We start from the raw sequence: 21,478 nt of genomic DNA on the forward strand, positions 1-21,478 counted from the left end.
CCGGGACTTATCACCGGCAATTGAATATGGCCCATACAACGTAAAAAAATTAAAGTTGCAAATGCTTATGTTTCTTTAAAGCCTCTACAAATGTATAGCAAAAGAAAAATTTCTAGGGATTAAGCAGTCCACTGAAATAGGCACAATTAGGAAAGTGTATTTCTGGAGGTCTGAGTGCCATCAAAATATCCCTTCAATGTTAAAGTAAGCAAAATCGCTTGTTTTCAATATCAACGACAATGTGATATGGCATCACTCAGACCACTTTTCTTTGCAGTGTGGATGAGTACTTGTCTGCCTCAGTCATTCTATTATCTACTAATCCATTGGAGGACAGTGGAAATTCCTTCCTTTATGTGGTCTGTGCTGGGAGACGTGGTCTTCCTTTTCGCTCTCCCTCTTATCTCTTGCTTTCCTGTTAGAAAAATAACTACTGCGCTCTACCGTTTACGAGTTAATTATTTTTGTACCTATTACCCTGTCAGCACTTAAAATACCACTTTTTATTCATTGTAATTCAACTTCTGTCCGCCTTGTCTAATTTTTTTTTTTACCTTGAGCAATTCCAGGCCTGCTCGGATGGCTTGATCTGTGGGCACTCCTTCATCTTCATCATCTGCTGTTCCATCTATTGATTTGTTTACCAACTTAATGAGGGAACTTCAAAAAATAAAAACGAAAGTTTAATAGATTACAAGTAAATGATCACATAAGCACTTTTCACTCGACATTTAAAGTGCCACTAATTTGCTAAATTGCTTCAGAAACGGGATTTCGGTACTTCCCGTTAAATCAATTTCTCCGATTCCACAGGGGACACTGGAGCTTCAAGACAGTGGGGTATTGAAAGTGAGTTGAGTAGAGTCTGGCACTTTAAGAATCTAAAAGTGTGACTGACTCCTCCCCCTCTATGCCCCAGTTTTAAGAACTGTGCCTGAGAGGAGATGGGGAACAGACAGAACGACAAAGAAGGAGAATATGAATAAGAACACTCAGTCCAATCAGACCAACACACTGCAGGAACACAAACCGTATGCAGTCACACAACGATAAGACAAAACTGCAACAGAACTGAACTGAAGCAGAACAATTAACTGGTAAGCAGGTAAGAAGTGCTGAGCAGGCTTCTAGTTCCCCCTGTGGAATCGGAGAAATGGATTTAACGGTAAATACCAAAATCCTGTTTTCACCTTTATCTACTAGGGGACACTAGAGCTCCACGACAGTGTGGAGGTTCCAAAGCTTTCTTCCTCTGGGAGGGGAGAGAGTGCTGACCAGCCTGCAACACTCTGCGACCAAAACCAGTAGTAGACGTTGCAAAAGCGTCAAACCTGTAGAAACAACAAGAGATATGGTAAGAACTTACCTTTGTTATCTCTGTTTCTACGAAGTCCATAGGGTCCACAGGGTTGACCTTGGGGTATAGGTTGGGAACCAAATCCAGGCACCACGCAGTTAAAGCTTTTAGCTCCCAGGATGCACTTGGGTCCACTCTCCCTATAACCCCACCCCCAGCCAGAGGCACCTCAGTTTGTAAGTAGCCAAAGGCCGGAGGAGGAGAGAAAAAGAGAGAAAACTGGAACACTCAATAACCATACTCACAGAAATGGGAGACGGAAAACCGGTGACCAGCCACACAGCCCATATGAAGCCAGGTGCGTCAGGGCGGGCGCCCTGTGGACCCTATGGACTTCGTAGAAACAGAGATAACAAAAGGTAAGTTCTTACCATATCTCTTGTTTTCTACTTCAGGGTCCATAGGGGGTCCACAGGGCTTCAGGGTCCATAGGGGGTCCACAGGGTTGACCTTGGGGATGTCCCAAAGCAGTTCAACCAAGGGTGGGGACGCTCCTGTGCTGAGAGGAGAATCCGTCGCCAAAAAGGAAGCATCCTGAGAGGCAAAGGAAACCAATGCCTAGAACCTTAAAAAAGGTGTGGACAGAAGACCACGTGGCCACCTAGTAAGGCAACACAGCCAAGGCGCCACAGCGAGCCGCCCACGAGGGTTACATGGCCCGAGAAAAAACAAGCATCAACAATAGAAAGGCCTACCCGAGGGAGGCCCCTGAAGAAGACATACGAGGCCATCCAGCCAACATCTGGCTATAGGCCGGCCATCCTTTCCTGTTAAAACCAGAAATCTCAGACCACCAATAAGGAGTCCGATTTCCGTAAGGAACCTGAACGGATCACATAAATCCACAGAGGCCGGACCACAGTCAATGAGGCCACACCAGCCGAGAGGACTGGGGACCGAATGGCCGTACCATAAGTTCCAGAATAATATGGAACCTAAAAATCACTAAGAAGAAACAGGGTGAGAGCAACTCACACCCTGACATTATGCCCTCCAGAAGAGGGAGCCACATGAGAACGCTCCCAATTCCGACACTCACCTGGGTGATATAAACACCCTGAGAGAAAGAGAGAGCCTAAGCAATAGACCATGTTTCACAACCAGCGGTTCCATAGACCGTCCCCGGAGGGAACGAAGAACCACTACTAACTCCCAAGGAGTCCCTAGGGAGGACAAATGGAGGAATAATCCAGAAAACACTCCAAAGGATGAACAGGATACCAGAGCGGAGCAATTCCATATCTTAATCATACTGACAGTGTAGAGATCCGCACTGACAGGAAGGCCAGGCCTAGGGTGCAACCCAAGCCAGCCGGAAGGAATGCCAGAATATCAGGATATCCTGGACACCGGAGGATTCTATCGACAGGTACAATACCATAAAAATTATGGCTGCCAGAGTTTGTGGTAGGTCCCAGCAAAAGCTGATCCATGTGCTCTAATCATTCCAACGATTACAAAGCCAGGGAAGCCGTAAGACCACTGTAGGGGACGCAGTCAAAGACAAGCGACCCAGGTCCAAGGCAAAACCAAGGACCCTGAGATAACTGGTCCGGGCAGTGAAGCAGCAGGAATGGAGCATCGATGGAGAGACTCCGAAAATCCAAGTACCCCTGACATCTGGGGCAATCAGGAGCGACCAGCAGGAAAGCATCTCAGTCTCAATTGAAACACTTCCCACGAGGAAGAAGGGAGACCGGAGAACACAGGTACTCAAATTGGAAGGACCACTTCACCGACAAAGAGTCACTGAAGGTTGCTTCAGAATCCCCAGAGTTGGACTGTAACACCATAGTGTGATAAAGTCAGAAGGCCAGGAGGGTCACCTCAGGGGGGCCCCCCTGCTCACCAGGAGATGAAACCTCTCTTGGGATGCACTTCGTGACGGCTGAGGACTTAATATGAACGCTGCCGAGATGGTCGGGAGGAGACCCTCGGACTATGTCCGAATGTGTGACATACCTGTCATTGCCACCCAACGAACAGTGTTGCTAAAAAGGAAGCCACTGCCCTGACCCTGCTGGACTGAACTTTTTCAGGTTCACCGGGAAACAAGAGTTATGCCAGAGTGAAGGCCCAAGACAGGTTAAAGTTCCAACAAGTTAAATGACAGGGTGGAATCGACAGACGTCCAACTGCACTGAAATGGATGCGAACCAGACACTGTCCGTAGCCAAGAATACCCTGGACGAGATGACCATAGCCACCCGGAAAGGGACCGACTTGCCTCCGGAGAGAGCATCATCGTTTGAACAGTGATCAGACAGAAAAAACTCGTTCCATCTGGAGATAAGCCAATTATGGAAAGGCCTGGAATGGAACTGAGCCCATTCCACCCTTCCAAAGGCAGACACTGAATAGTGGACCATGCATCCCAGAGTGTAAAGACATATGTCGACTGCGTAGACATCCATGTACTCCTAATGGAAGAGTGGAGATGCCGTCTTACGCCAGAAGAATTCTCAGATTCTGAGAATCCAGCAGGGCTCCTAGGTGAAGAATACCCAGAGAGGGATGCAGGGAGGACTTTTTCCCCGTTGATTAAACGTCTGCACCCTGAAGAAGCCACGGTCATCCTGACCTGGCTGTAGAGAACACCAGCGATCCTGCTAAGAGCAGGAGGCCGTCCAGGTACAGGAGCATTGGGATATACTGAACAGGAGAACTGTCAGAAAATCCAAAACGCTGGTAAACCCCTGTGGGGCTGAGAGCAGTCCAAACAGACAGAGCCCGAAAAACTGTAAGTGCTGTGATACAGCAAACCTCAGTCCATGCTGAGGCAAGGTCTCTGTAAGTACCCGTAGGCACGCGTCCTGTATATCTAGTGAGACCATAAAGTCCCCAGGTTCCAAACATAGTATGATGGAGCCTAGGGATTGCCTCCTGAGCCCAGGTAGCTTTAGGAACTGGTTCAGGGAAGTGAGACAGAGAATAGGCCAAAGAGGACCATTAAGCCACTGCAACAGAAAGAAAGCAGAACAACCAGTCCCTCGCTGAGAAAGTGGGGATGGCCTAATGAGCTCCGCTTACCGCAACAACTGTATAGCTTTCTGGATTTGTAAGGCCCTGTTCGGGTCTGAATAAGGGCCTGCGTACCATCACCTGGAAAGAGTCCGCCTGAGCAAAGAGAGGGCGTACCCTCCTACCCACGTAGCCGCGGCAACTTGACACTAGTACCGGGCGAACTGAGAAAATCGCCATCTCCCAGTGGTAGGCCTGTCTCGTCAGGCTGAAGAGATATCCGTAGGTTCAGAAGCAGGATCGGCTGGCAGTCCAAGCCTGCTCGGTACTGGATATGTCGGCCCTCGTAGAGGCCGACAGTCTATGAAGAAACAGAGCTTTAAGCTGACCCAGAGGACAAAAAGACTTAACAGACTTAGTCTGATGCCTTGTAGTGGGCATAGCTGAAGGCGGTAAACTTGTCGTTAGTAATACTGCCAATGTTACTACAATCCTGTCAAGGTCAGGACCAAACAAGATCTACCCTATAGATGGTATCTGCACCTCTGCATTCCCAGAGCGCAGCCATAGGGTATTTCGGAGGATACAGTCGCAGCCGGAACTCTGAAAGTTAGGAGTCTGATATCCAATATAGGCATTTCCACCTACGACAACTGCATATATTACGTGAGCGACCAAATACATTTGAACCCCAGACGTGTTGGAGGGGAAAAAACATTACAAATGCATCAGCTCAGTATGCAAGAGTATTAACCAACCATGCTATAACCATGGTAGGATGGGTACCAAGCCCTGAAAGCGAGTATACTGACTTCAGGCAGAGTTACCCCCTACGGATCCGAAGAATCCGACCACGCAGGAATGGGAGGCGTCAACGTCTGAAATCAGACGAGTAACACGCCCATCCAGCCCAGGAGGGACTCGTGATGACCCTCAGGGAATTTGGGACAGGAGGCCAAACACTGTTGCAATACCTCGTATCTGGTAACAGCCAGAGACCCGCCATGCGATCCACCCGCTAGTCAGCAACAGGGAACCCGAAGGCACGTAAGACTGAGGGTGTATGATACAAGTGCAGGTCAACATTCACTCTAACCAGAATGGACCTGCTACCAGCCCCAAAGCAGGGATAATAATACCTGAAATAGGCTTCCCCCCGTGTAAGAGGGAAAGAGCCCAAAACAGTATCCAGTTCACGGCAGAGCCAACTGGGAAGTAACCACAGGGCGTCAACCACGCCAATTTGCATTTCGTAGAAAAACGACATCCACCCAGGGTGGCTGTTGTGGTAATCCCTGTAAGGGGCATGACAGACTATTGTGACACCAGGGAGAATTCATATACTCGAAAAACCCCTGCAGGGAGCGGTAGTCTGTGTCACAGGGGAAGAGTGCAAGAAACTGCGAGATACCCTGAGTTGAAAAGGGCAGTATGGTGAAGTAACCCCAAGTGAGGTACAACAATGGGGCCCGCGGTACAACAATGGGGCCCGCCCGGCGATCCGCAATTGAGAGGATCCCGAGAAAATAAACCGCCCAAGGGGGTCGTGAAAGGGGCCGGCACCAGATGACGCCACACACAGAACCCTTTATGAAACAAATCCTCCGCACTAACACCTGCAGCACATGACTTGCAGGATAGTAAAAATGGGTGCAGTATAACGCTCTATCTCCTGGTCAAACATATCTGACCAATCTTGGCGGAAATATCAAGCAGCGCTATACTGGTCCTGACATGCCAAAATTAGCCACAGGGACCCATTTTCAGCGTATGCAACACACAGTTCCAACTAAAATGTGGCAACGTGCAGCACGCAACAGTATGTGACAAACCTCACAAATATTAACGAGTATATAAATGTGAGGTCTCAGAACCACCCTAAGTACAGCTGTATTAGGGCAGATAAAGAAAAGGGATAGATATACACTGACAGGTGAGAGAATTAAGTACAGTCAGCACTAGCATAAGTCACATACCATGCAGATATATACATATATACATAAACATGTCATATAATATACTGCACTATTACACTGCATTCAACTTACCCAGATTCAGTGTCTGGGAAGGCTACAGCGCTGTGTACACTGACCTGATGGTGAGGTACGCAGGGGAACTGGACTCACTGTCATCTCCAGAGATTTCTGCTGCACCACAAGAAAATGGCCGCTGGAGACCTCAGAAGAAGCGTGGGAAGCGGAGGAAGCAGCTCAGCGACGCCAGACTATACATACTGAAAGGCGCGCTGAGCTGAGGGGAGGAGCCGCTGTAACAGGGAAGGCTGCCTCCCCTGGCCGGCTATTAACCCCCGGGACGCCGGCTCCCTGCACCGATCAGTAAGTCCCTGGTGGTCTAGTGGACACACGGGGTATGAGAGGGCCTGCCGCCACCTCCGGTCTGTCCCCAGAGACCGGAGGCACAGGACTGCATATTAAATGCGTGGATCACCGCAAGCGACCCGCGCCTTACCTGCTCCCCGTGGATCCGGCAGCAGTCCTGGGCGCCCGCAGAGTCCGGCTAGTACAGACTCTGGGGTCCCGCTGAGATCCCCAGATCTGTACTGGCGCCTCAGCGCCGGTGGGGTGACGGAGCGGCAGCTTAGACGTCCCATGGACAGTCCGACGCTGCCGCTCTAAAAGTCCAAAGTAAAAAACTCTGTCCTTTGAAAAAATATATAGCTTAGGGGCTGTTAATCAGCTCCCCACTGCACTAAACGGTGACCCGACTCCGGCCGGGCACCAACTTAAACTGAGGTGCCTCTGGCTGGGGGTGGGGTTATAGGGAGAGTGGACCCAAGTGCATCCTGGGAGCTAAAAGCTTTAACTGCGTGGTGCCCGGATTTGGTTCCCAACCTATACCCCAAGGTCAACCCTGTGGACCCTATGGACCCTGAAGTAGAAATACAAAAGTATGCACCGAAGACTACGTAGCTGCTCTACAAAGCTTTGAAGCCGAGGCACCTCCACGTGCCACCCAAGAAGTACCCACTGAGCGCGTAGAATGCGTGGAGATGGATAAAGGCGGCGGTCGAGCAGAAGCAATATATGCCTGACGAATGGACAGACGAATCCGCCTGGCCAAAGTCCGTTTAGACGCAGGTCAGCCACGCCAATTAGCGTCAAAGAACGAAAAGAGCCTCCGATTTGTGTAGTCCTTTAGTACGGGCCACAAATTCAAAGCGCCCATACTACATCAGGGAGTGAGAACCCCCTAAAGAGTCCAACAAGGCTGGCACCACAATCGGCTGATTCAGGTGAAAGGCCGAGTGCACCTTAGGCAAAAACAAAAGTTGGGTACGCCGATCATCGTGAAAAATTAAGGGGAACTGCAGGACAAAGCTCCAAGTTCCAACACTCGCATAGCCAAAGCAAGGGACAATAAAAAGGACCATCTTCCAAGTTAAATATTTCAAATCCACGTCTGAAGGAAGAATAATATGAGGTTCAGGTCCCAAGGAGCCGTGGATGGCACAAAGGGGGGCTGAACTCTAAGCACCCCTTGAAAAAAAAAAAAAAACGTCTGAAACTCCGAAATCAGAGCTAGGCGACGGTGGAAAAGAAACAGAAAGAGCAGAAATCTGCACTTTTAGAGTTCGGAGACGTAGACCTGCGTCAAGCCCCTTTTGAAGAAAAAGAAGATGCAGCAAATGAAAGGTCGAAGTGGAAGATCCACGTCCTTCACACCAGGAGATATAAGCCTTCCAAATGCTATGATGCGTTCCTAGCTCTGAGCATAGTAAGAATGACAACCCTTGGAATGCCATTTCGTCTCAGGATGGCAGTCTCAACAGCCACGCCGTTAAACGAAGCCGACGTAAATCCGGAAACAGGAATGGACCCTGCAGTAGCAGATCCGTCTGTAGTGGAAGGGGCCAAGGATCGTCTGCCAGAAGGAGGAGGAGATCAGAGAACCAATCCAGACGAGGCCAATCCGGAGACACTAGGATGACTGTGGACGACTCTCGCTTGATCCGCTTGAGAACCCAAAGGAAGAAGCGGAAAAGGGGAATAGGTACACAAGGATGTACGGCCAAAGAATCAGAAAGGCTCTTCTGCCAACGGTACCTTGATGAGCAGGTCGTCCAGGTAAGGGACAATAGTCACCCCCTGAGAGCGCTGATGAGCCACCATCACCTTGGTGAATACTCTGGGAGCAGACGAGAGACCAAACGGCACGTACTGGAAATTGGTAATGAGCATCCCTGATGGCAAACCTGAGGAAGGCCTGGTGAGGTTCCCAAATGGGAATGTGTAGATAGGCATCTTTGACACCAAAAACTCCCCTGCCTCTAGTCCCGCAATCACCAAATGTAGGGACTCCATCTTGAACCTGTGGAAGGAGACGTACTGGTTCAAAGACTTGAGATTTATAATGGGTCTGACTGACCCATCCAGCTTTGGAATTACAAAAATATTGGAATAAAATCACTGGGTTCTTTGAGCAGTCAGAACCGGGACCAGAACCACGGCCAACCGAAGCTTGTCCGACGCAAAACTAGTTGTCTCAAAAGATCGACTGGAAAACCTGTTGAGAAAGATCACACCAGAGGAGTGAAGGCAAACTATCTTGTGCAAACTATCACAGGTGTTGTATGCAGACAAGGTGATATTTGTGGAGGATCTCATTTCACTCCGGCAAGTAGGAGAGGTCTGTATACTCACTTGATGCTGTTGCGGCCAGAGTATTGGGCAAGGAGGGGGGAGCGGGGGACACTGACACGAGCCGGTTTCAGCTGTTTCGGGCCCACTGAGTCTGTGGACTCAATATTAGGTGGTGGCCCCTCCATAAGGGTGACCGGACACAGGCTGCTCTAGCTGTGACTGTACCTACCCTGGCGGTTCCAACGGTGCAGGCAGACTGTCACGGCAGCAGTCTGCCTTTCCTCATGCTTGTAATAAATATAATTAATAAAAATTAGAAAATATGGCTGGAGACAGCACCATGTGCACTGGCTCTTCTCGGGCACATTCTAAAACCTGGGGCTGACAGGGCATAGAGGGGGAGGTGTCAGTCACACTTTCAGATTGTTAAAGTGCCAGGCTCTACTCAACACACAGTCTATAACCCACTGTCATGAAGCTCCAGTGTCCCCTAGTGGATGGAGGAGAAACAATAATCACATGCCATAGATGGAACAAAAAAACACAAGTGTATTTGTCAACACAGTAGAGATTAGATTTGAAGCTCCAAAATCAAAAACAGTGCAGCAGTGTTACTGTTAAACAGTTAATCAAAAGCCATGTTATGCATGATAAACAATGGGCATTTTAAAAATGTACATAAATGAACAATAAAAAAAATATAAAACAGGAAGTCTCTAAGACGATCACTTTGCCAAAAGTTTTCTAAACTAAAATGTGATATTTTTCCTCATGGAATCAGGTTCTCTCAGGTTAGGCCTGTCCAAGAGGGTACAGCCAGCAGAGATATGTTGTCCGAACAGGCAGGATTGGACGACCTATCGGGTACATCGTCTAGTGTGTACCCGCTATATCACCGACTATGCGTGCTCCCGTGCATAGTCATTCACACGCAGGTCCGAAGGGCAACAGTCAGCGAGGGCCATGCAGCCGAATGCAGCATGGCCCCCGCTGTCATCGCCATGCATGCACTTGCCATTGCCTGCACCCTGCTGGGTCCCGTCGCTTAAGAGGTCGCTACACACTAGACCACGTCTAGTGTGTACAAGCCGTATCTCCATAAATAGTGCTGTAGGACTATTATTCAGTGCAGGTTGAGTCTCCCATATCCAAATACTCCGAAATACGGAATATTTTTAGCATGACTGAGATAGTGAAACCTTTGCTTTCTGATGGTTCAATGTACACCAACTTTAAGGCACAAAATTATTAAAAATCTAGTATAAAATAACCTTTAGGATGTGTGTATAAGGTGTATATAAAACAAATACTTTCGGTGTTTAGATTTGGGTCCCATTCCCAAGATCTCATTATGGTATAAAATTTTCCAATACACGGAATATTCCGATATCCAAAATACCCCTGGTCACAAGGATTTTGGATATGGGAGACTCAGCCTGTAGTTCCAACATATATGCAGCACTCATCATGGATATACTTGTACAACACTACCAAAAATGAGCACACTCCGTTCTGTACTTACATCTAATCCACTCTACCTAAAGCTTAGGCTATCTTTGCTGTCAATACAAAGAAGAAGATGCTTACCTTATAGACTCTGTGTCTATGTGCACAGGTGCTATTCGCTCGAGCAGAAATTTCATCATCTCCAGGAAAGGGTTTGTAGGCTGCTTCGGATTGCCCAATTTCTTTGTAACATCTCGCTTTATTATTGATTTTTAAGTAATGGGAGCAGAGAAAAAAAAATTATTACCATCAAGTCCATGAGATCTGTTAATACACAGCAATGGACTATTACAGTTAACTAATAGTTATATAATTCAACCAAAACAACAACTAGAGTTGATACTTTTGTATACATGGTCAGGCTGCTGTCTCTAATTGCCAGGAGTAACATTAGGCAGTCTGCATCTCATCAGGCTCACTCATTAAAGCAAAATGCTTTTATGGAGAGCTGCTATGCAAAATCTATGGAGTCCATTTCAACGCTAAGCTTCACATATGAAATGTTTGCTTTCTGGTTTAGATGAACAGCGTTATTTGCTTTTTCTACATTTTACATCAGGCTAAAAGAAAAGCTGTGAAAATTATTGTGAAATGTATAGGTTTGGACTGGCCCATAGAGGAACAGGTGAAGTACAAAGTGGGCCTCCCTCCCTCCTCTAGGGGTCAGGCTCCAGACTGTACACTCATATTAAACATGGTTACTCTATTAGAGGAGCAGTTACCTGGTGGAGTCGGAGCACTGATTAACACAGGTACTTCTATAGAAACTACACCAAGATTCGCCCTCTTGCCAATCAACATAGTCCCTTGTTCTTGTTGGCTGTGGGCTTTAACATAATGAACGCAGTACCTGTCAGTGACTGGAATAGCATTGTAGCTCTGCATTCATTTACTAATCTACAATTAAGTCATCCCAGTGGTATGGGGCTTAGATAGCTCAATAATTTGAGGGGGGGTTTTTTTACAATGAGTTTTAGACAAAGGCCGTTCAGTACCGGAGTCCCTTTTACATGTACAATGCGCATAATGTGGCATATACACACCATTATGTGCTTAATTATTATACATATGCCACTTGATACTGCATTCCTTTCGATATGGTGTATTCACTACAGTGCATTGCTGCTATCAATCTGGTACATTAAAATGTATGCACTATCAGAATTGACTATAATTTAAAAAATATATTGACGGCACAACCATCTCCTAGTCCCCAAGTGCGCTGTCTTGGAGTTATCCTGGACTCCTCCCTCTCCTTCAAACCTCACATTCAGGACCTGTCGCAGTCCTGCCGCTACCATTTCAAAAATATTTTCAGGATCAGACACTCTCACCCAGGATGCTACTTAAGCTGGCCACACACTAGAACAACTTACATCCAACCAGCCAACTTGTTGATTGGTTGGAATGAAAATCTGGTAAGGAATGGGAGTAAATGATGGTCAGAAATTTACTCCTAAATGCCAGAAAACAGATGAAAATGGTCGTCAGACAAGTTTGTTAAAGGTTTGAATTAAACTATTTGTTTATACAACAGTTTTGGTCCATTTTTCAGCGTCTGGGAGCAAGTTGCTGATTGTATTCCTTACCAGATTTTCATTCCAACCAACCAATCTACTAGTTGGCTGGTTGGACAGATAATCTTTAGATGTGTGGCCAGCTTAAGACCCTCATCCACTCACTGGTTATCTCCAGATTGGACTACTGTAACCTCCTGGAATCTGGACTCCCACCTCTATCCACTCCAATCTGAGCTTTATGCTGCTGCTGCTCGGCTCATTTTCCTCTCCAAACGTAAATCTGTCTTCCTCTCTCATACAAGCCCTACACTGGCTCCACTTTCCTTTCAGTATCCAAATCAAGTATTTCACACTCACTCACAAAGCCCTTTCACAGTTACATCTCTGACCTTATCTACCGTCGACACCCTCTTCGCTCCACTAATGAATGTCAACTCTCCTGCCAACTGGTTACCTTCTTACCACGACTGCCTCCAAGATTTTGCCCGTCCTGCTCCCTAGCTGTAGAATTCTCTAACTGTCCCTGTCAGACTCTCTGCAAAACTTCAAATGGGTTCTCAAGACCCACTTCATCAAAGCCTTCCATCTCTCATCCTAACTATATACCCCATCTGTGTCACCCCTGTCTAACTTCCCCTATACTTTAGAATGTAAGCGCTCACAAGCAGGGCCCTCTTCCCCCATGTGCTTTTCCTTCCCTTACTATTACCGTAGACACCTAGCCCTTGACTTCTGCCATCATAATTATTTGAGGGTTATGATCACTGTTGCAGTAATAGAACATATCCTGCATTGTCTTATACTGCAAGTCACTGTTCTTTTGTTCTGCTGAATTGTTTATGTACTCTGTAAGGCGCTGCAGAACCCTTGTGGTGTCATAGAAATAAAGGATAATGCCGCCTCTGTGATGGCTGGCCACACCCCTTAAGCATTGGCCCCTACCACTGCATTCCCTGATGGGCCCCCCATCCCGACACTGGATGTGTATATACTAGTTTTACCATGTTGTTCTTAACAAAATTTTCCAAGTGGCCTTTAAACATGACTCATCTTATACATGTCCCACCTAAAAACACACTGGGTGTACATACAGTAACCATTCAATTAGAAATAAACACCCTCCAGTAGAAGAACAGATACTAGGCAAATTCAAGCCCTTTCCCACACTACACTAGCATTATTCTGCAAAGATGGCAAGATAAATCTTGTTCATTTTCATATACACAAAACTACACAGGACTATTTTTTCAGATGAATTGAAAATATCTGTTCTCATTTAATTTATGCATCTAGAAAAGTGAAAAGCAGACAGGCACCAGTGTTGTAAGGTAATCATGTCCAAACCATTTTACTGTGCACTGCCCAAGGATCTGGGGACATTTCAGGAACCACAACAATGAAGTGCCATGAGAAAAACTCCTTTATATTTATACAGTTTTCCTTATTATGCAGTGTAGGAGAAAAGAAAAAAAAAATAATCAGGAGTTCAAGTAAATTTGCTGTAGCTCTCTTACCACACACACTTCTGCCTGCTTGCATGAACAGGTTGGGCTTACAAGCTTCTCCAGCTGGCCTCTTATTTTCTCATCTTCTTCTAAAACTTGTGTAAATTTCTTCAAAAAGTCTTGACCTTTGCCAGGATCTGGCAAGTTTCCTGAGACCAAAACGTAAAATTCAGCTACTATACAGGTCAACTCTGTGACAAAACCAAAAGTAATGGTGCATACACACGATCAGATTTTTCCTTCAGATATGAACGATAACGATTTAAAAATCGTTCAGTCGTTCATATCTGAAGGAAAATCGTTCATATCTGACATGCCTGAACGATGGACGATCAACGATGCGCGTTCCCGTTTGTCAGATAACGATATCTGACATCTGATGGGTTTGCAGTCAGACTTGGACGATTCCATTCATTTTAATGCAGTCAAAAATCGTTCAAAACTTTGGTAAAATCGTTCAAATGTTCAGTCGTTCATCTGACAAATCTGACCGTGTGTACGCTCCATTACATAGAACTATTGAATCAAGCAACATTTAAGGTCTCCAGGCTTATATTGACAGTTCCGATAGAATTATTTGTATTCCACAAGACAATCTAGGTCCAAAACATAACAGGGAATAAAAGACACATGCACGTTCTACAGATAGCCATGAGCTAGACATGATGGTAAAATGGAAATTTTATTCTTTTGTCCGAGTCGATTGGGGACAATGGAACCTTAGCTATAGTGGCTCAGCCACCACCTTTACCCCTAGACAACCAGGGAACAACATTCATAATGTAAAGACTAGAGTGAAAAATGGTGGGCCCACAATGCTATAATGGCAGTAATGCCAACCTCTATGCCAATCAGACAGATCTGTTCTTCTGGAAAGAAAACACACTCTTGACCACTTCAGGCATCACAGAGTCACAGGATCTGTTTGGGTGCTTCTAGTGCGTCACATCAATTAAATGGTTAAAAAAAAAAAAAAGTCTAACATAAAATAAATAAATAAATCTATAAGCAATTAGAAAAATTAGCTTCCTGGCCGGCTATGGGCACAGGGGAATAGTTGCAGATGGCAGAAATCTAAAGTGCGGGCACTAGCAAAGTTTAAGGAATTTCACTGGGGAAAAAATTCTAAATTTGTTACCGTTAACATTAATATAGAGATCCAGCATACTCCAGAGCATTTTATAATTGGAGACAAACAGCAATAAAACAAAACTGAATATGAACAGATAGGCAAAGCAGTTACAGGGGCATGCTCACAATGCATAATACATGTAAATCTATGCGCACATTAAAATCACCCCTTTGGGCTGAATTATATCCCAGTCTTTCCTTTTCTCTCCCCCAGCTCCCCGAAACCTCCCTTTATGTGATCTATTTCTCACCATTTGTCTCATGTTTCAGTCTCTCAAATTTTTCTTTTTTAAACTGAACAATTTTCTCCCCCTTTTATGCTCTGCTCAACTAAACGCTGCTGAAACTGCAAATTTAAATCACAACTACTTCAACTTGCAACTTCAATCTGCCACCGCAATCAATGCTAGGAGGATGCAAAGGATTGAGGTCACTTCAAATTCTCTCCCATCTACCAAATCGTAGCAGCAGAGTGAGAGGGGAAGCAGCAGCTTTGTTACTATAGCAGCAGGTCTGCCGTCTTCTCCACCAGCAGTACATATCTACCTGGCTCTAGGTTGGTTACAATGGCTGTTTGGTACAGAGAAACCAAATGAAGAGCAGTCTAAGTGTAGCAGGAAGACAGGCTGCTACAAGAATAAAAATGCATTGGTTGTTCACGCCTTTAGACTATAGGGATGCATGCACTTTCAAACCCCATTTACATGTTAGAAAACCATTTTGATATAAAGACATAACATAACTCAAACTTACGTGTTATAACCATCACTTTTGAAAATATTGCTTTACTCCCAGATTCTGACTGAAAGACAAAGGTGTGAGAGATTTAAAATTTACAGTGAAACTTATTTACAGATGTGTCCTCCTACATCTAATCTTCAATCTGCCACATGGCGCGATGTGCCTGGCGTGAGTGAGCAGTCAAATCCCATTGGGCGTCTTTTGGACTTTGATGGAACTTGGTTGCATTGTAGCACTTCGTATGCTGATACGGACACTCAGTCGCACACAAATATACAAGTGTTGTACATCAAATTTATCAGCAGTGTCTCCTGGTGCTTCCTAGTACATTGCATTGTGACTTACAATTTTTGGGAAAAAAAATAAAAATACTGAAAAATGGAGACTTACATCTTACCTGTTAAGTCTTTCTTTGACTCCGCACAGGGACAACTCTGGGTATAGCCCGGAGAGGAGAGTCTGGGTACCAAACGGTTAATGCACATTACCCACAAGCCCAGGCTCCTCTAGTCTATACCCCACTCCCAGGCACTGGACCTCAGTTTAGTTTGCAAGCCCACGGCAGGAGCGAGGAGGACAAGGCAAAGGAAGGCCGGCATACATACAGAACCACACATATCATGGAAGTACAGCCGGACCGGTCACAAAAGAAACACCCCCGGCAGACAGGTGCGTCAGGGTGGGCGCCCTATGCCCCATAGGGAGTCAAAGAAAGACTTACCAGGTAAGACATAAGTCTCCTTTTCTTCCTCCACAAGAGAGCACAGGGACAACTCTGGGACGCCCTAAAGCTTTCCCCTATGGGCAGACACGCTCTTGAGCTGCAGTGAGCACAGAACACCCGAAGGCAGTGTCTGAGGACGCAAAAGTATCAAAAGCGTAAAATCTGATCAAGGTATGAGCAGACGACCATGTGGCAGCCTTACAGAGCTGTTCTGCAAGAGCCCCACAGCATGCTGCCCAGGAAGCCCCCACTGACCGGGTGGAATGGGCAGTCACCACGGCAGGGACAGGTAGGTTCACCAAGGAGTAAGCCTGGAGAATGGTAATCGCAGCAAGCAGGCTAAAGTCTGCTTAGTAGCTGGCAACCCTTCTTGTGAAAATCGTACACGACAAATAGAGAGTCCAACTTACGAAACCTCTTAAGGTGCGTACACACTGGGCGATTAAAGTGGACGACTGAACGATAACTATATCGTTAGGTCGGCCACTTTATCGTCCATTTTTAACATAAAAACGATGAATGATAACGACGACGCACGTTCCCGCGGGTCGTTTGTCATTATCGTTCATCGGGTTAACATGAAGGCCAACCTGACGATGTCGTCAGGTTGCTGCATGTTATGGAATGGGGGAGAGAGCCCGGCGCTGAACGATATCGCTAATGATATCGTTCAGCGGGTGTGCTCAATGTCATGAACGACATTGAGCACACCCTGCCGGGGACACACTAGACAATATCGCTCAGGGAGCATATCATCTAGTGTGTACGCTCCTTAAGTCAGTTTGACATACGCTCCTTAAGTCAGTTTGACATACAAACAGAAAGCCCTCACCACATCCAACAAAGCCTCAGGGTGAGATGGATCCGCCAACTGAAATGCAGGAACTATTTCTTGATTAATATGAAAACGGGACACTACCTTGGGAAGGTAGCCTAAGCGAGTCCTTAAGACAGCCCTGTCTGAATGGAACACAAGAAAAAGGAGAGCAACACTAGAGAGCGTTCAAATCAGATAGCCAACTTGTCGACTCGGAGGGTAATAGAAACACCGTTTTCCATGTGAGCCAACGCAAGTCGACTCACTGCAAGGGCTCAAGTAAAGAGCTCCGAGAACTAACGAAAGATCCCAGGGAGCCACAGGAGCCATAATAACGGAGGCTGTACATAGAGAACTCCCTGGAAAAAAGTACGCACCTCAGTAAGTAAAGCAGTCTTTGAAAAAGGACAGACAAGGCCGAAATCTGGACCTCCAAGGATGAGAGCCGAAGGATAGGTCCAGGGAACCGCCAGTGCATTGTAGCGAGACGCCATCATGTCGATGTCTGGTAGGCCCCAGCGATGGACTAAGTGCTGGAAGATGTCCAGATGTAACACAGACTTGCCTGCATGTACGTCCTGATGACTTTAGGAAGCCCGCTTCCCAATTTTGAACGTTTAGGATGAAGACTGCGAGCAGTGCTGGAAGATGCCATTCCGCCCAGCGAAGAATTCTGCTGACTTCTTGCAAGGCTCCTTGACTGCGAGTGCCATCCTGGTAGTTTATGCAGGCCACCGCAGTTTCGTTGTCTGACTATCTTCACTGGATGTCCACAAAGGAGGTGCTGTGCCTGACATAGAGCCCTGAACATGGCACAAAACTCCAGGATGTTGATAGATAGCTGGCTCTCCTGACTTGTCCAACGTCCCTGAAAGGTTAGTTGACCAGTTATAGACCACCACCCCCAAATGGTTGCTTCAGTGGTGAGAAGGACCCAGTCCTGGATCCAAAAGGGGCATCCCCTGTCCAGATGAGAACACTGGAGCCACCACAGTAGGGAGAGACTAACTTCCTGAGGAATAATTAGAGTCTGAGCCTTGAGGTTCAGACGTGACTTGATCCATGCTTAAGCAGGAGACTCTGGAGAGGCCAGGGAGTGAAACTGGCTGTACTCCATGTCGTAAGTGGACACCAACGACCCCAGAATTTGCATGCATGAGTGAATGGACACACACCACTGACTGAGAAAGGTGCAAATTCTGGTTTGTAATGACACAATCTTGTCTGACTCTGAGCTCTGGAATTCAACAAGGCTCCCAGATGGAGCATCTCCTGGGATAGAGATAGCGTGGACTTCTTCCAATTGATTTTCCACCCGTGTGATTGAAGAACCACCACAGTCATATAGATGTGAACCCGGAGAAATGCTGGAGACTGTGCCAAGAGAAGCAGGTCATCCAGGTATGGTAAGATTCTGACACTCTTTCAGTGCAGATGTGCTGCCATGACTTTCATGAACACCTGGTGGCCATGGACAGTCCAAAGGGTAATACCTGAAATTAGTATGGTCTGGTTTGGACAGTAAACCTGAATTATTTTGATAATTGGTTCGTATAGGGATATGTAAACAGACATCCTGTATAGTCAGTGATGCTATAAAGTCCCCTGGTTCCAAAGCTAAAATGATGGACCGCAGGGACTCAATGCGAATTTGTGAATCCGAAGAAATTTGTTCAGGTGTTTTAAATTGAGGATGGGTCAGAAAGAGATGTCCGGCTTCTGAACTACAAAGAGATTGACAAAAACTGAACCCTTTCTGGGGAACAGGAATAACAACCCGAGGCCATGAGAGAGCGAATAGACGCCTAGAGAGCTTCTGCCTTTTCCGGCTGTATAGGAAGGCTGGTGGAAAAGAACCTTGAAGGTGGACACTGACAAAAGGTGAGAGCGTATCCTTGAGACCAAACTCCCCTTACCCAAGTGTCTGTTGTGGTCTGCATACACACTGCTGAAAAACGAAAAAGCCGGCCTCCCACTCAGAGGTCCCCTGGGAGGAGGCCCACCCCGTCATGCAGCAGGCTTGTCCGTTGGTTTTGAGGATGGACGTCTGGTGGACCAGGGTTGTTTATCTCTGGGTTTGGAATTTTTAGGAGCAGAACTCTGGGTTCTGGGGAATGGCTGACCTCTGGCCTAAAGCTGTCCACCCACTAGCAGACCTCAAAACAACTGCACGATTACGACATTGTAATCGTGCAGTCATTTGTCAGTCTGTGATGTGCCTTCACTAAACAAGCAGTCGTTCAGTGTAGACACATCAATCATCTGCAAACATGCTGAACCTGACATTATCGTCAGGTTATCCAGCATGTTTGCCCGATGATAGATGTCAAAACGACCAGCGGGAGCGCGCATCGCTGGTTGTTTTAGATATTTTTGCAAACGATTTATGAACGATATCGTTATAGTTCAATCGCTCAACTTAATCGTCTAGTGGATGGACACCTTTACCCTGAGGTCAAAAGGAAAGATGCTGAAGTATTGGGTCTTGTAATTGTGATAGATGGTAAGAAGGCAGATTTGAATGTAACCAATGTAGTCATGATCATACCCGAATCAGGACCAAACAGAATGTCATCTGAAAAGGGAAGAGCTTCCAGAGCCTTCTTAGATTCTGTGTCCGCTTTCCAGGTGCGTAGCCTGAGCTCTTCTGGCCGCCACTGCCGAAGCAGAAACTTTAGAGGTCAAAATCCCCGAATCTATAGATGCTTCATAGATTAGAAGCTGCTTCTTTGATATGTTCAACTGTAGTAACTAAGTCAGCTCTATGTGCACTAGAGATGAGACCTTCTTCCAAAGTGTCAGCCCAGCGGCCCACAGCTTTAGCTACCCAAGCTGATGCCAGGGATGTACGAACTAAAGCCCCAGCATTTACATAAATGGTCTTTAAGAAGTTTTCTAAGTTCCAATCTGTAGGATCTTTAAAGAGATGCAGTGCTAGGAATAGGGAGGAAGGATGACCGAATAAGTCTAGTAATGCAGCTACTGGGGGAGGAGACTCCCACTTAGCACTATCCACAGCAGGGAGAGGGTAAAAGGTAGCTATGCGCTTAGAAACTTGAAAGTGTCACACGCCTCCACCAGGAGATGATCTAGTTGCGCAGAAGATAGAAATTCCGCCTCTGACTTTTTCTGTCTTTTAAAGACAGGTGCCTTGAATCGATTGCTCCGATTCCTCAACTAGCAGAATAGTCATAACTGCTCTTATAAGAGTCTCCACTTCTACATGAGACAGAGCCGTATTAAATTAGAGTCGAGCCAACTTCGCTTGTTTTGCAGGCGTTAAAGTATCGCGCGCGTGCCCGCGTATCCCGGTATCCAATTTCAAAGTAGGCGAAAACGGGACCTGGCGACACTTGGATTGGCGATAAAACACAGGAACTTTTGGGAAATAATTGTAGGACCCCCCTAAAGATGTCCAGACCTCGGGGGTCACTATGGGTACCCCCGTTTTTGCATGCAGAAGAAAGTTGGGGTTTTTAAATAGCCGTGGAAGGTGTTTTTTTTACCAACTGAAGAAGACATGCAGAAGAGCAGTTAGGTTTTTTTATTTTTTTTCAGTTTTTTAAGTGGTCCCATCAAATTTGGGGTACATGAAAATGGGTACTAGCATATTTTTAAGTCCCTAACGTCATCTTTTAAAAATTGTGCAAAAATGCCGGCGGCTATTACAAATCCCGACTTTCATTACAAAATTAAAATGGGGGTACCCATAGTGATCCTCTATGTCTAAACAACTTTAGGGGGTTCCCGGGAATATTTCCCGAAAATTCCTGTTGTTATGTTTCTACCTGTAAAAAACCGGGATAAAAGTTTTTTGTTTTTTTTAAATTATATACGACCCCCCTCCAAAAGCCAAACCAGCCCCAGGCTTTGCCAGCCAGTGGTGGTTTCTAAAAATACGGGGAACAAAATGTGTAGGGTTCCACCGCATTTTAGAAACCAACACCAGGCTGCAGAGACTAGTGCGGCTTTTAAATATAGGGGGCAAAAAAGATGTGGGGTTCCCATTATATTTAAGACCAGCACCAGACCCAACCGACCGGGGTGTAAGGCCACAGCCCGGAGACCCAATCACCGGGGCTCCAGGTCCAAAGCATTAGCACCCCAAGTCGGTCAGGGCAAGCCGGTGAGCTCGGGGGAGTCGGGAACCCCTAAAAAAAAAAGGGTCCCCCCCCCCCCTAGCACCACAGGCTTACGCTGAAGCCCGGGGCCCTTCCCCATACCCCTGGAGTGGTGGGTATAGGGGTAATGGGGGGACCAAATAATGTAAGACTATTGTACTTTACAGTGGAACTACAAGTGCCAGCAGACATGCGGCACCTGTAACTTCACTGTAAAATAAATAGTTAAAAAAAGACAAAAACACACACACCGTGATTAGTATAACTTTATTTCAGACACCTACCCATTCACACATACTTACCTATGCCAGATGTATCTGTCCTCTTCTCCAGTAGTAATTCTAAATGAATGGCCCTGCAAACAAAAAAACACTCAACTATATCCTGGCGCTGGTCTCCGCAGTAATCCATGAACTTGGCAAAACAAAAAAATGAGTTCACGATCCACGCACCAGCTATCAGTATGTGAGTTGCCACACATACTGATAGCTCCC

The 21,478-nt window shown here is 46.3% G+C and overlaps 1 protein-coding gene across 3 annotated transcripts in view; it reads right to left on the reverse strand.

The window, feature by feature from the left end:
* PDS5B (PDS5 cohesin associated factor B) overlaps positions 1-21,478 on the reverse strand; it is a 149,835-nt gene that overhangs the window by 56,583 nt on the left and 71,774 nt on the right. For all 3 annotated transcript variants that reach the window (XM_088460234.1, XM_088460236.1, XM_088460233.1), the window contains exons 15-18: positions 15,335-15,383; positions 13,460-13,599; positions 10,507-10,622; positions 555-660 (exon numbers count right to left, since the gene is read on the reverse strand). In XM_088460234.1, coding sequence (XP_088316360.1) covers positions 555-660; positions 10,507-10,622; positions 13,460-13,599; positions 15,335-15,383 — 411 coding nt within the window. The remainder of the gene's footprint in view (positions 1-554; positions 661-10,506; positions 10,623-13,459; positions 13,600-15,334; positions 15,384-21,478) is intronic.

The sequence above is a fragment of the Taudactylus pleione genome, unplaced genomic scaffold (assembly GCF_031769625.1).
Source record: "Taudactylus pleione unplaced genomic scaffold, aTauple2 ptg000043l, whole genome shotgun sequence".
Taxonomy (NCBI): Eukaryota; Metazoa; Chordata; class Amphibia; order Anura; family Myobatrachidae; genus Taudactylus; species Taudactylus pleione.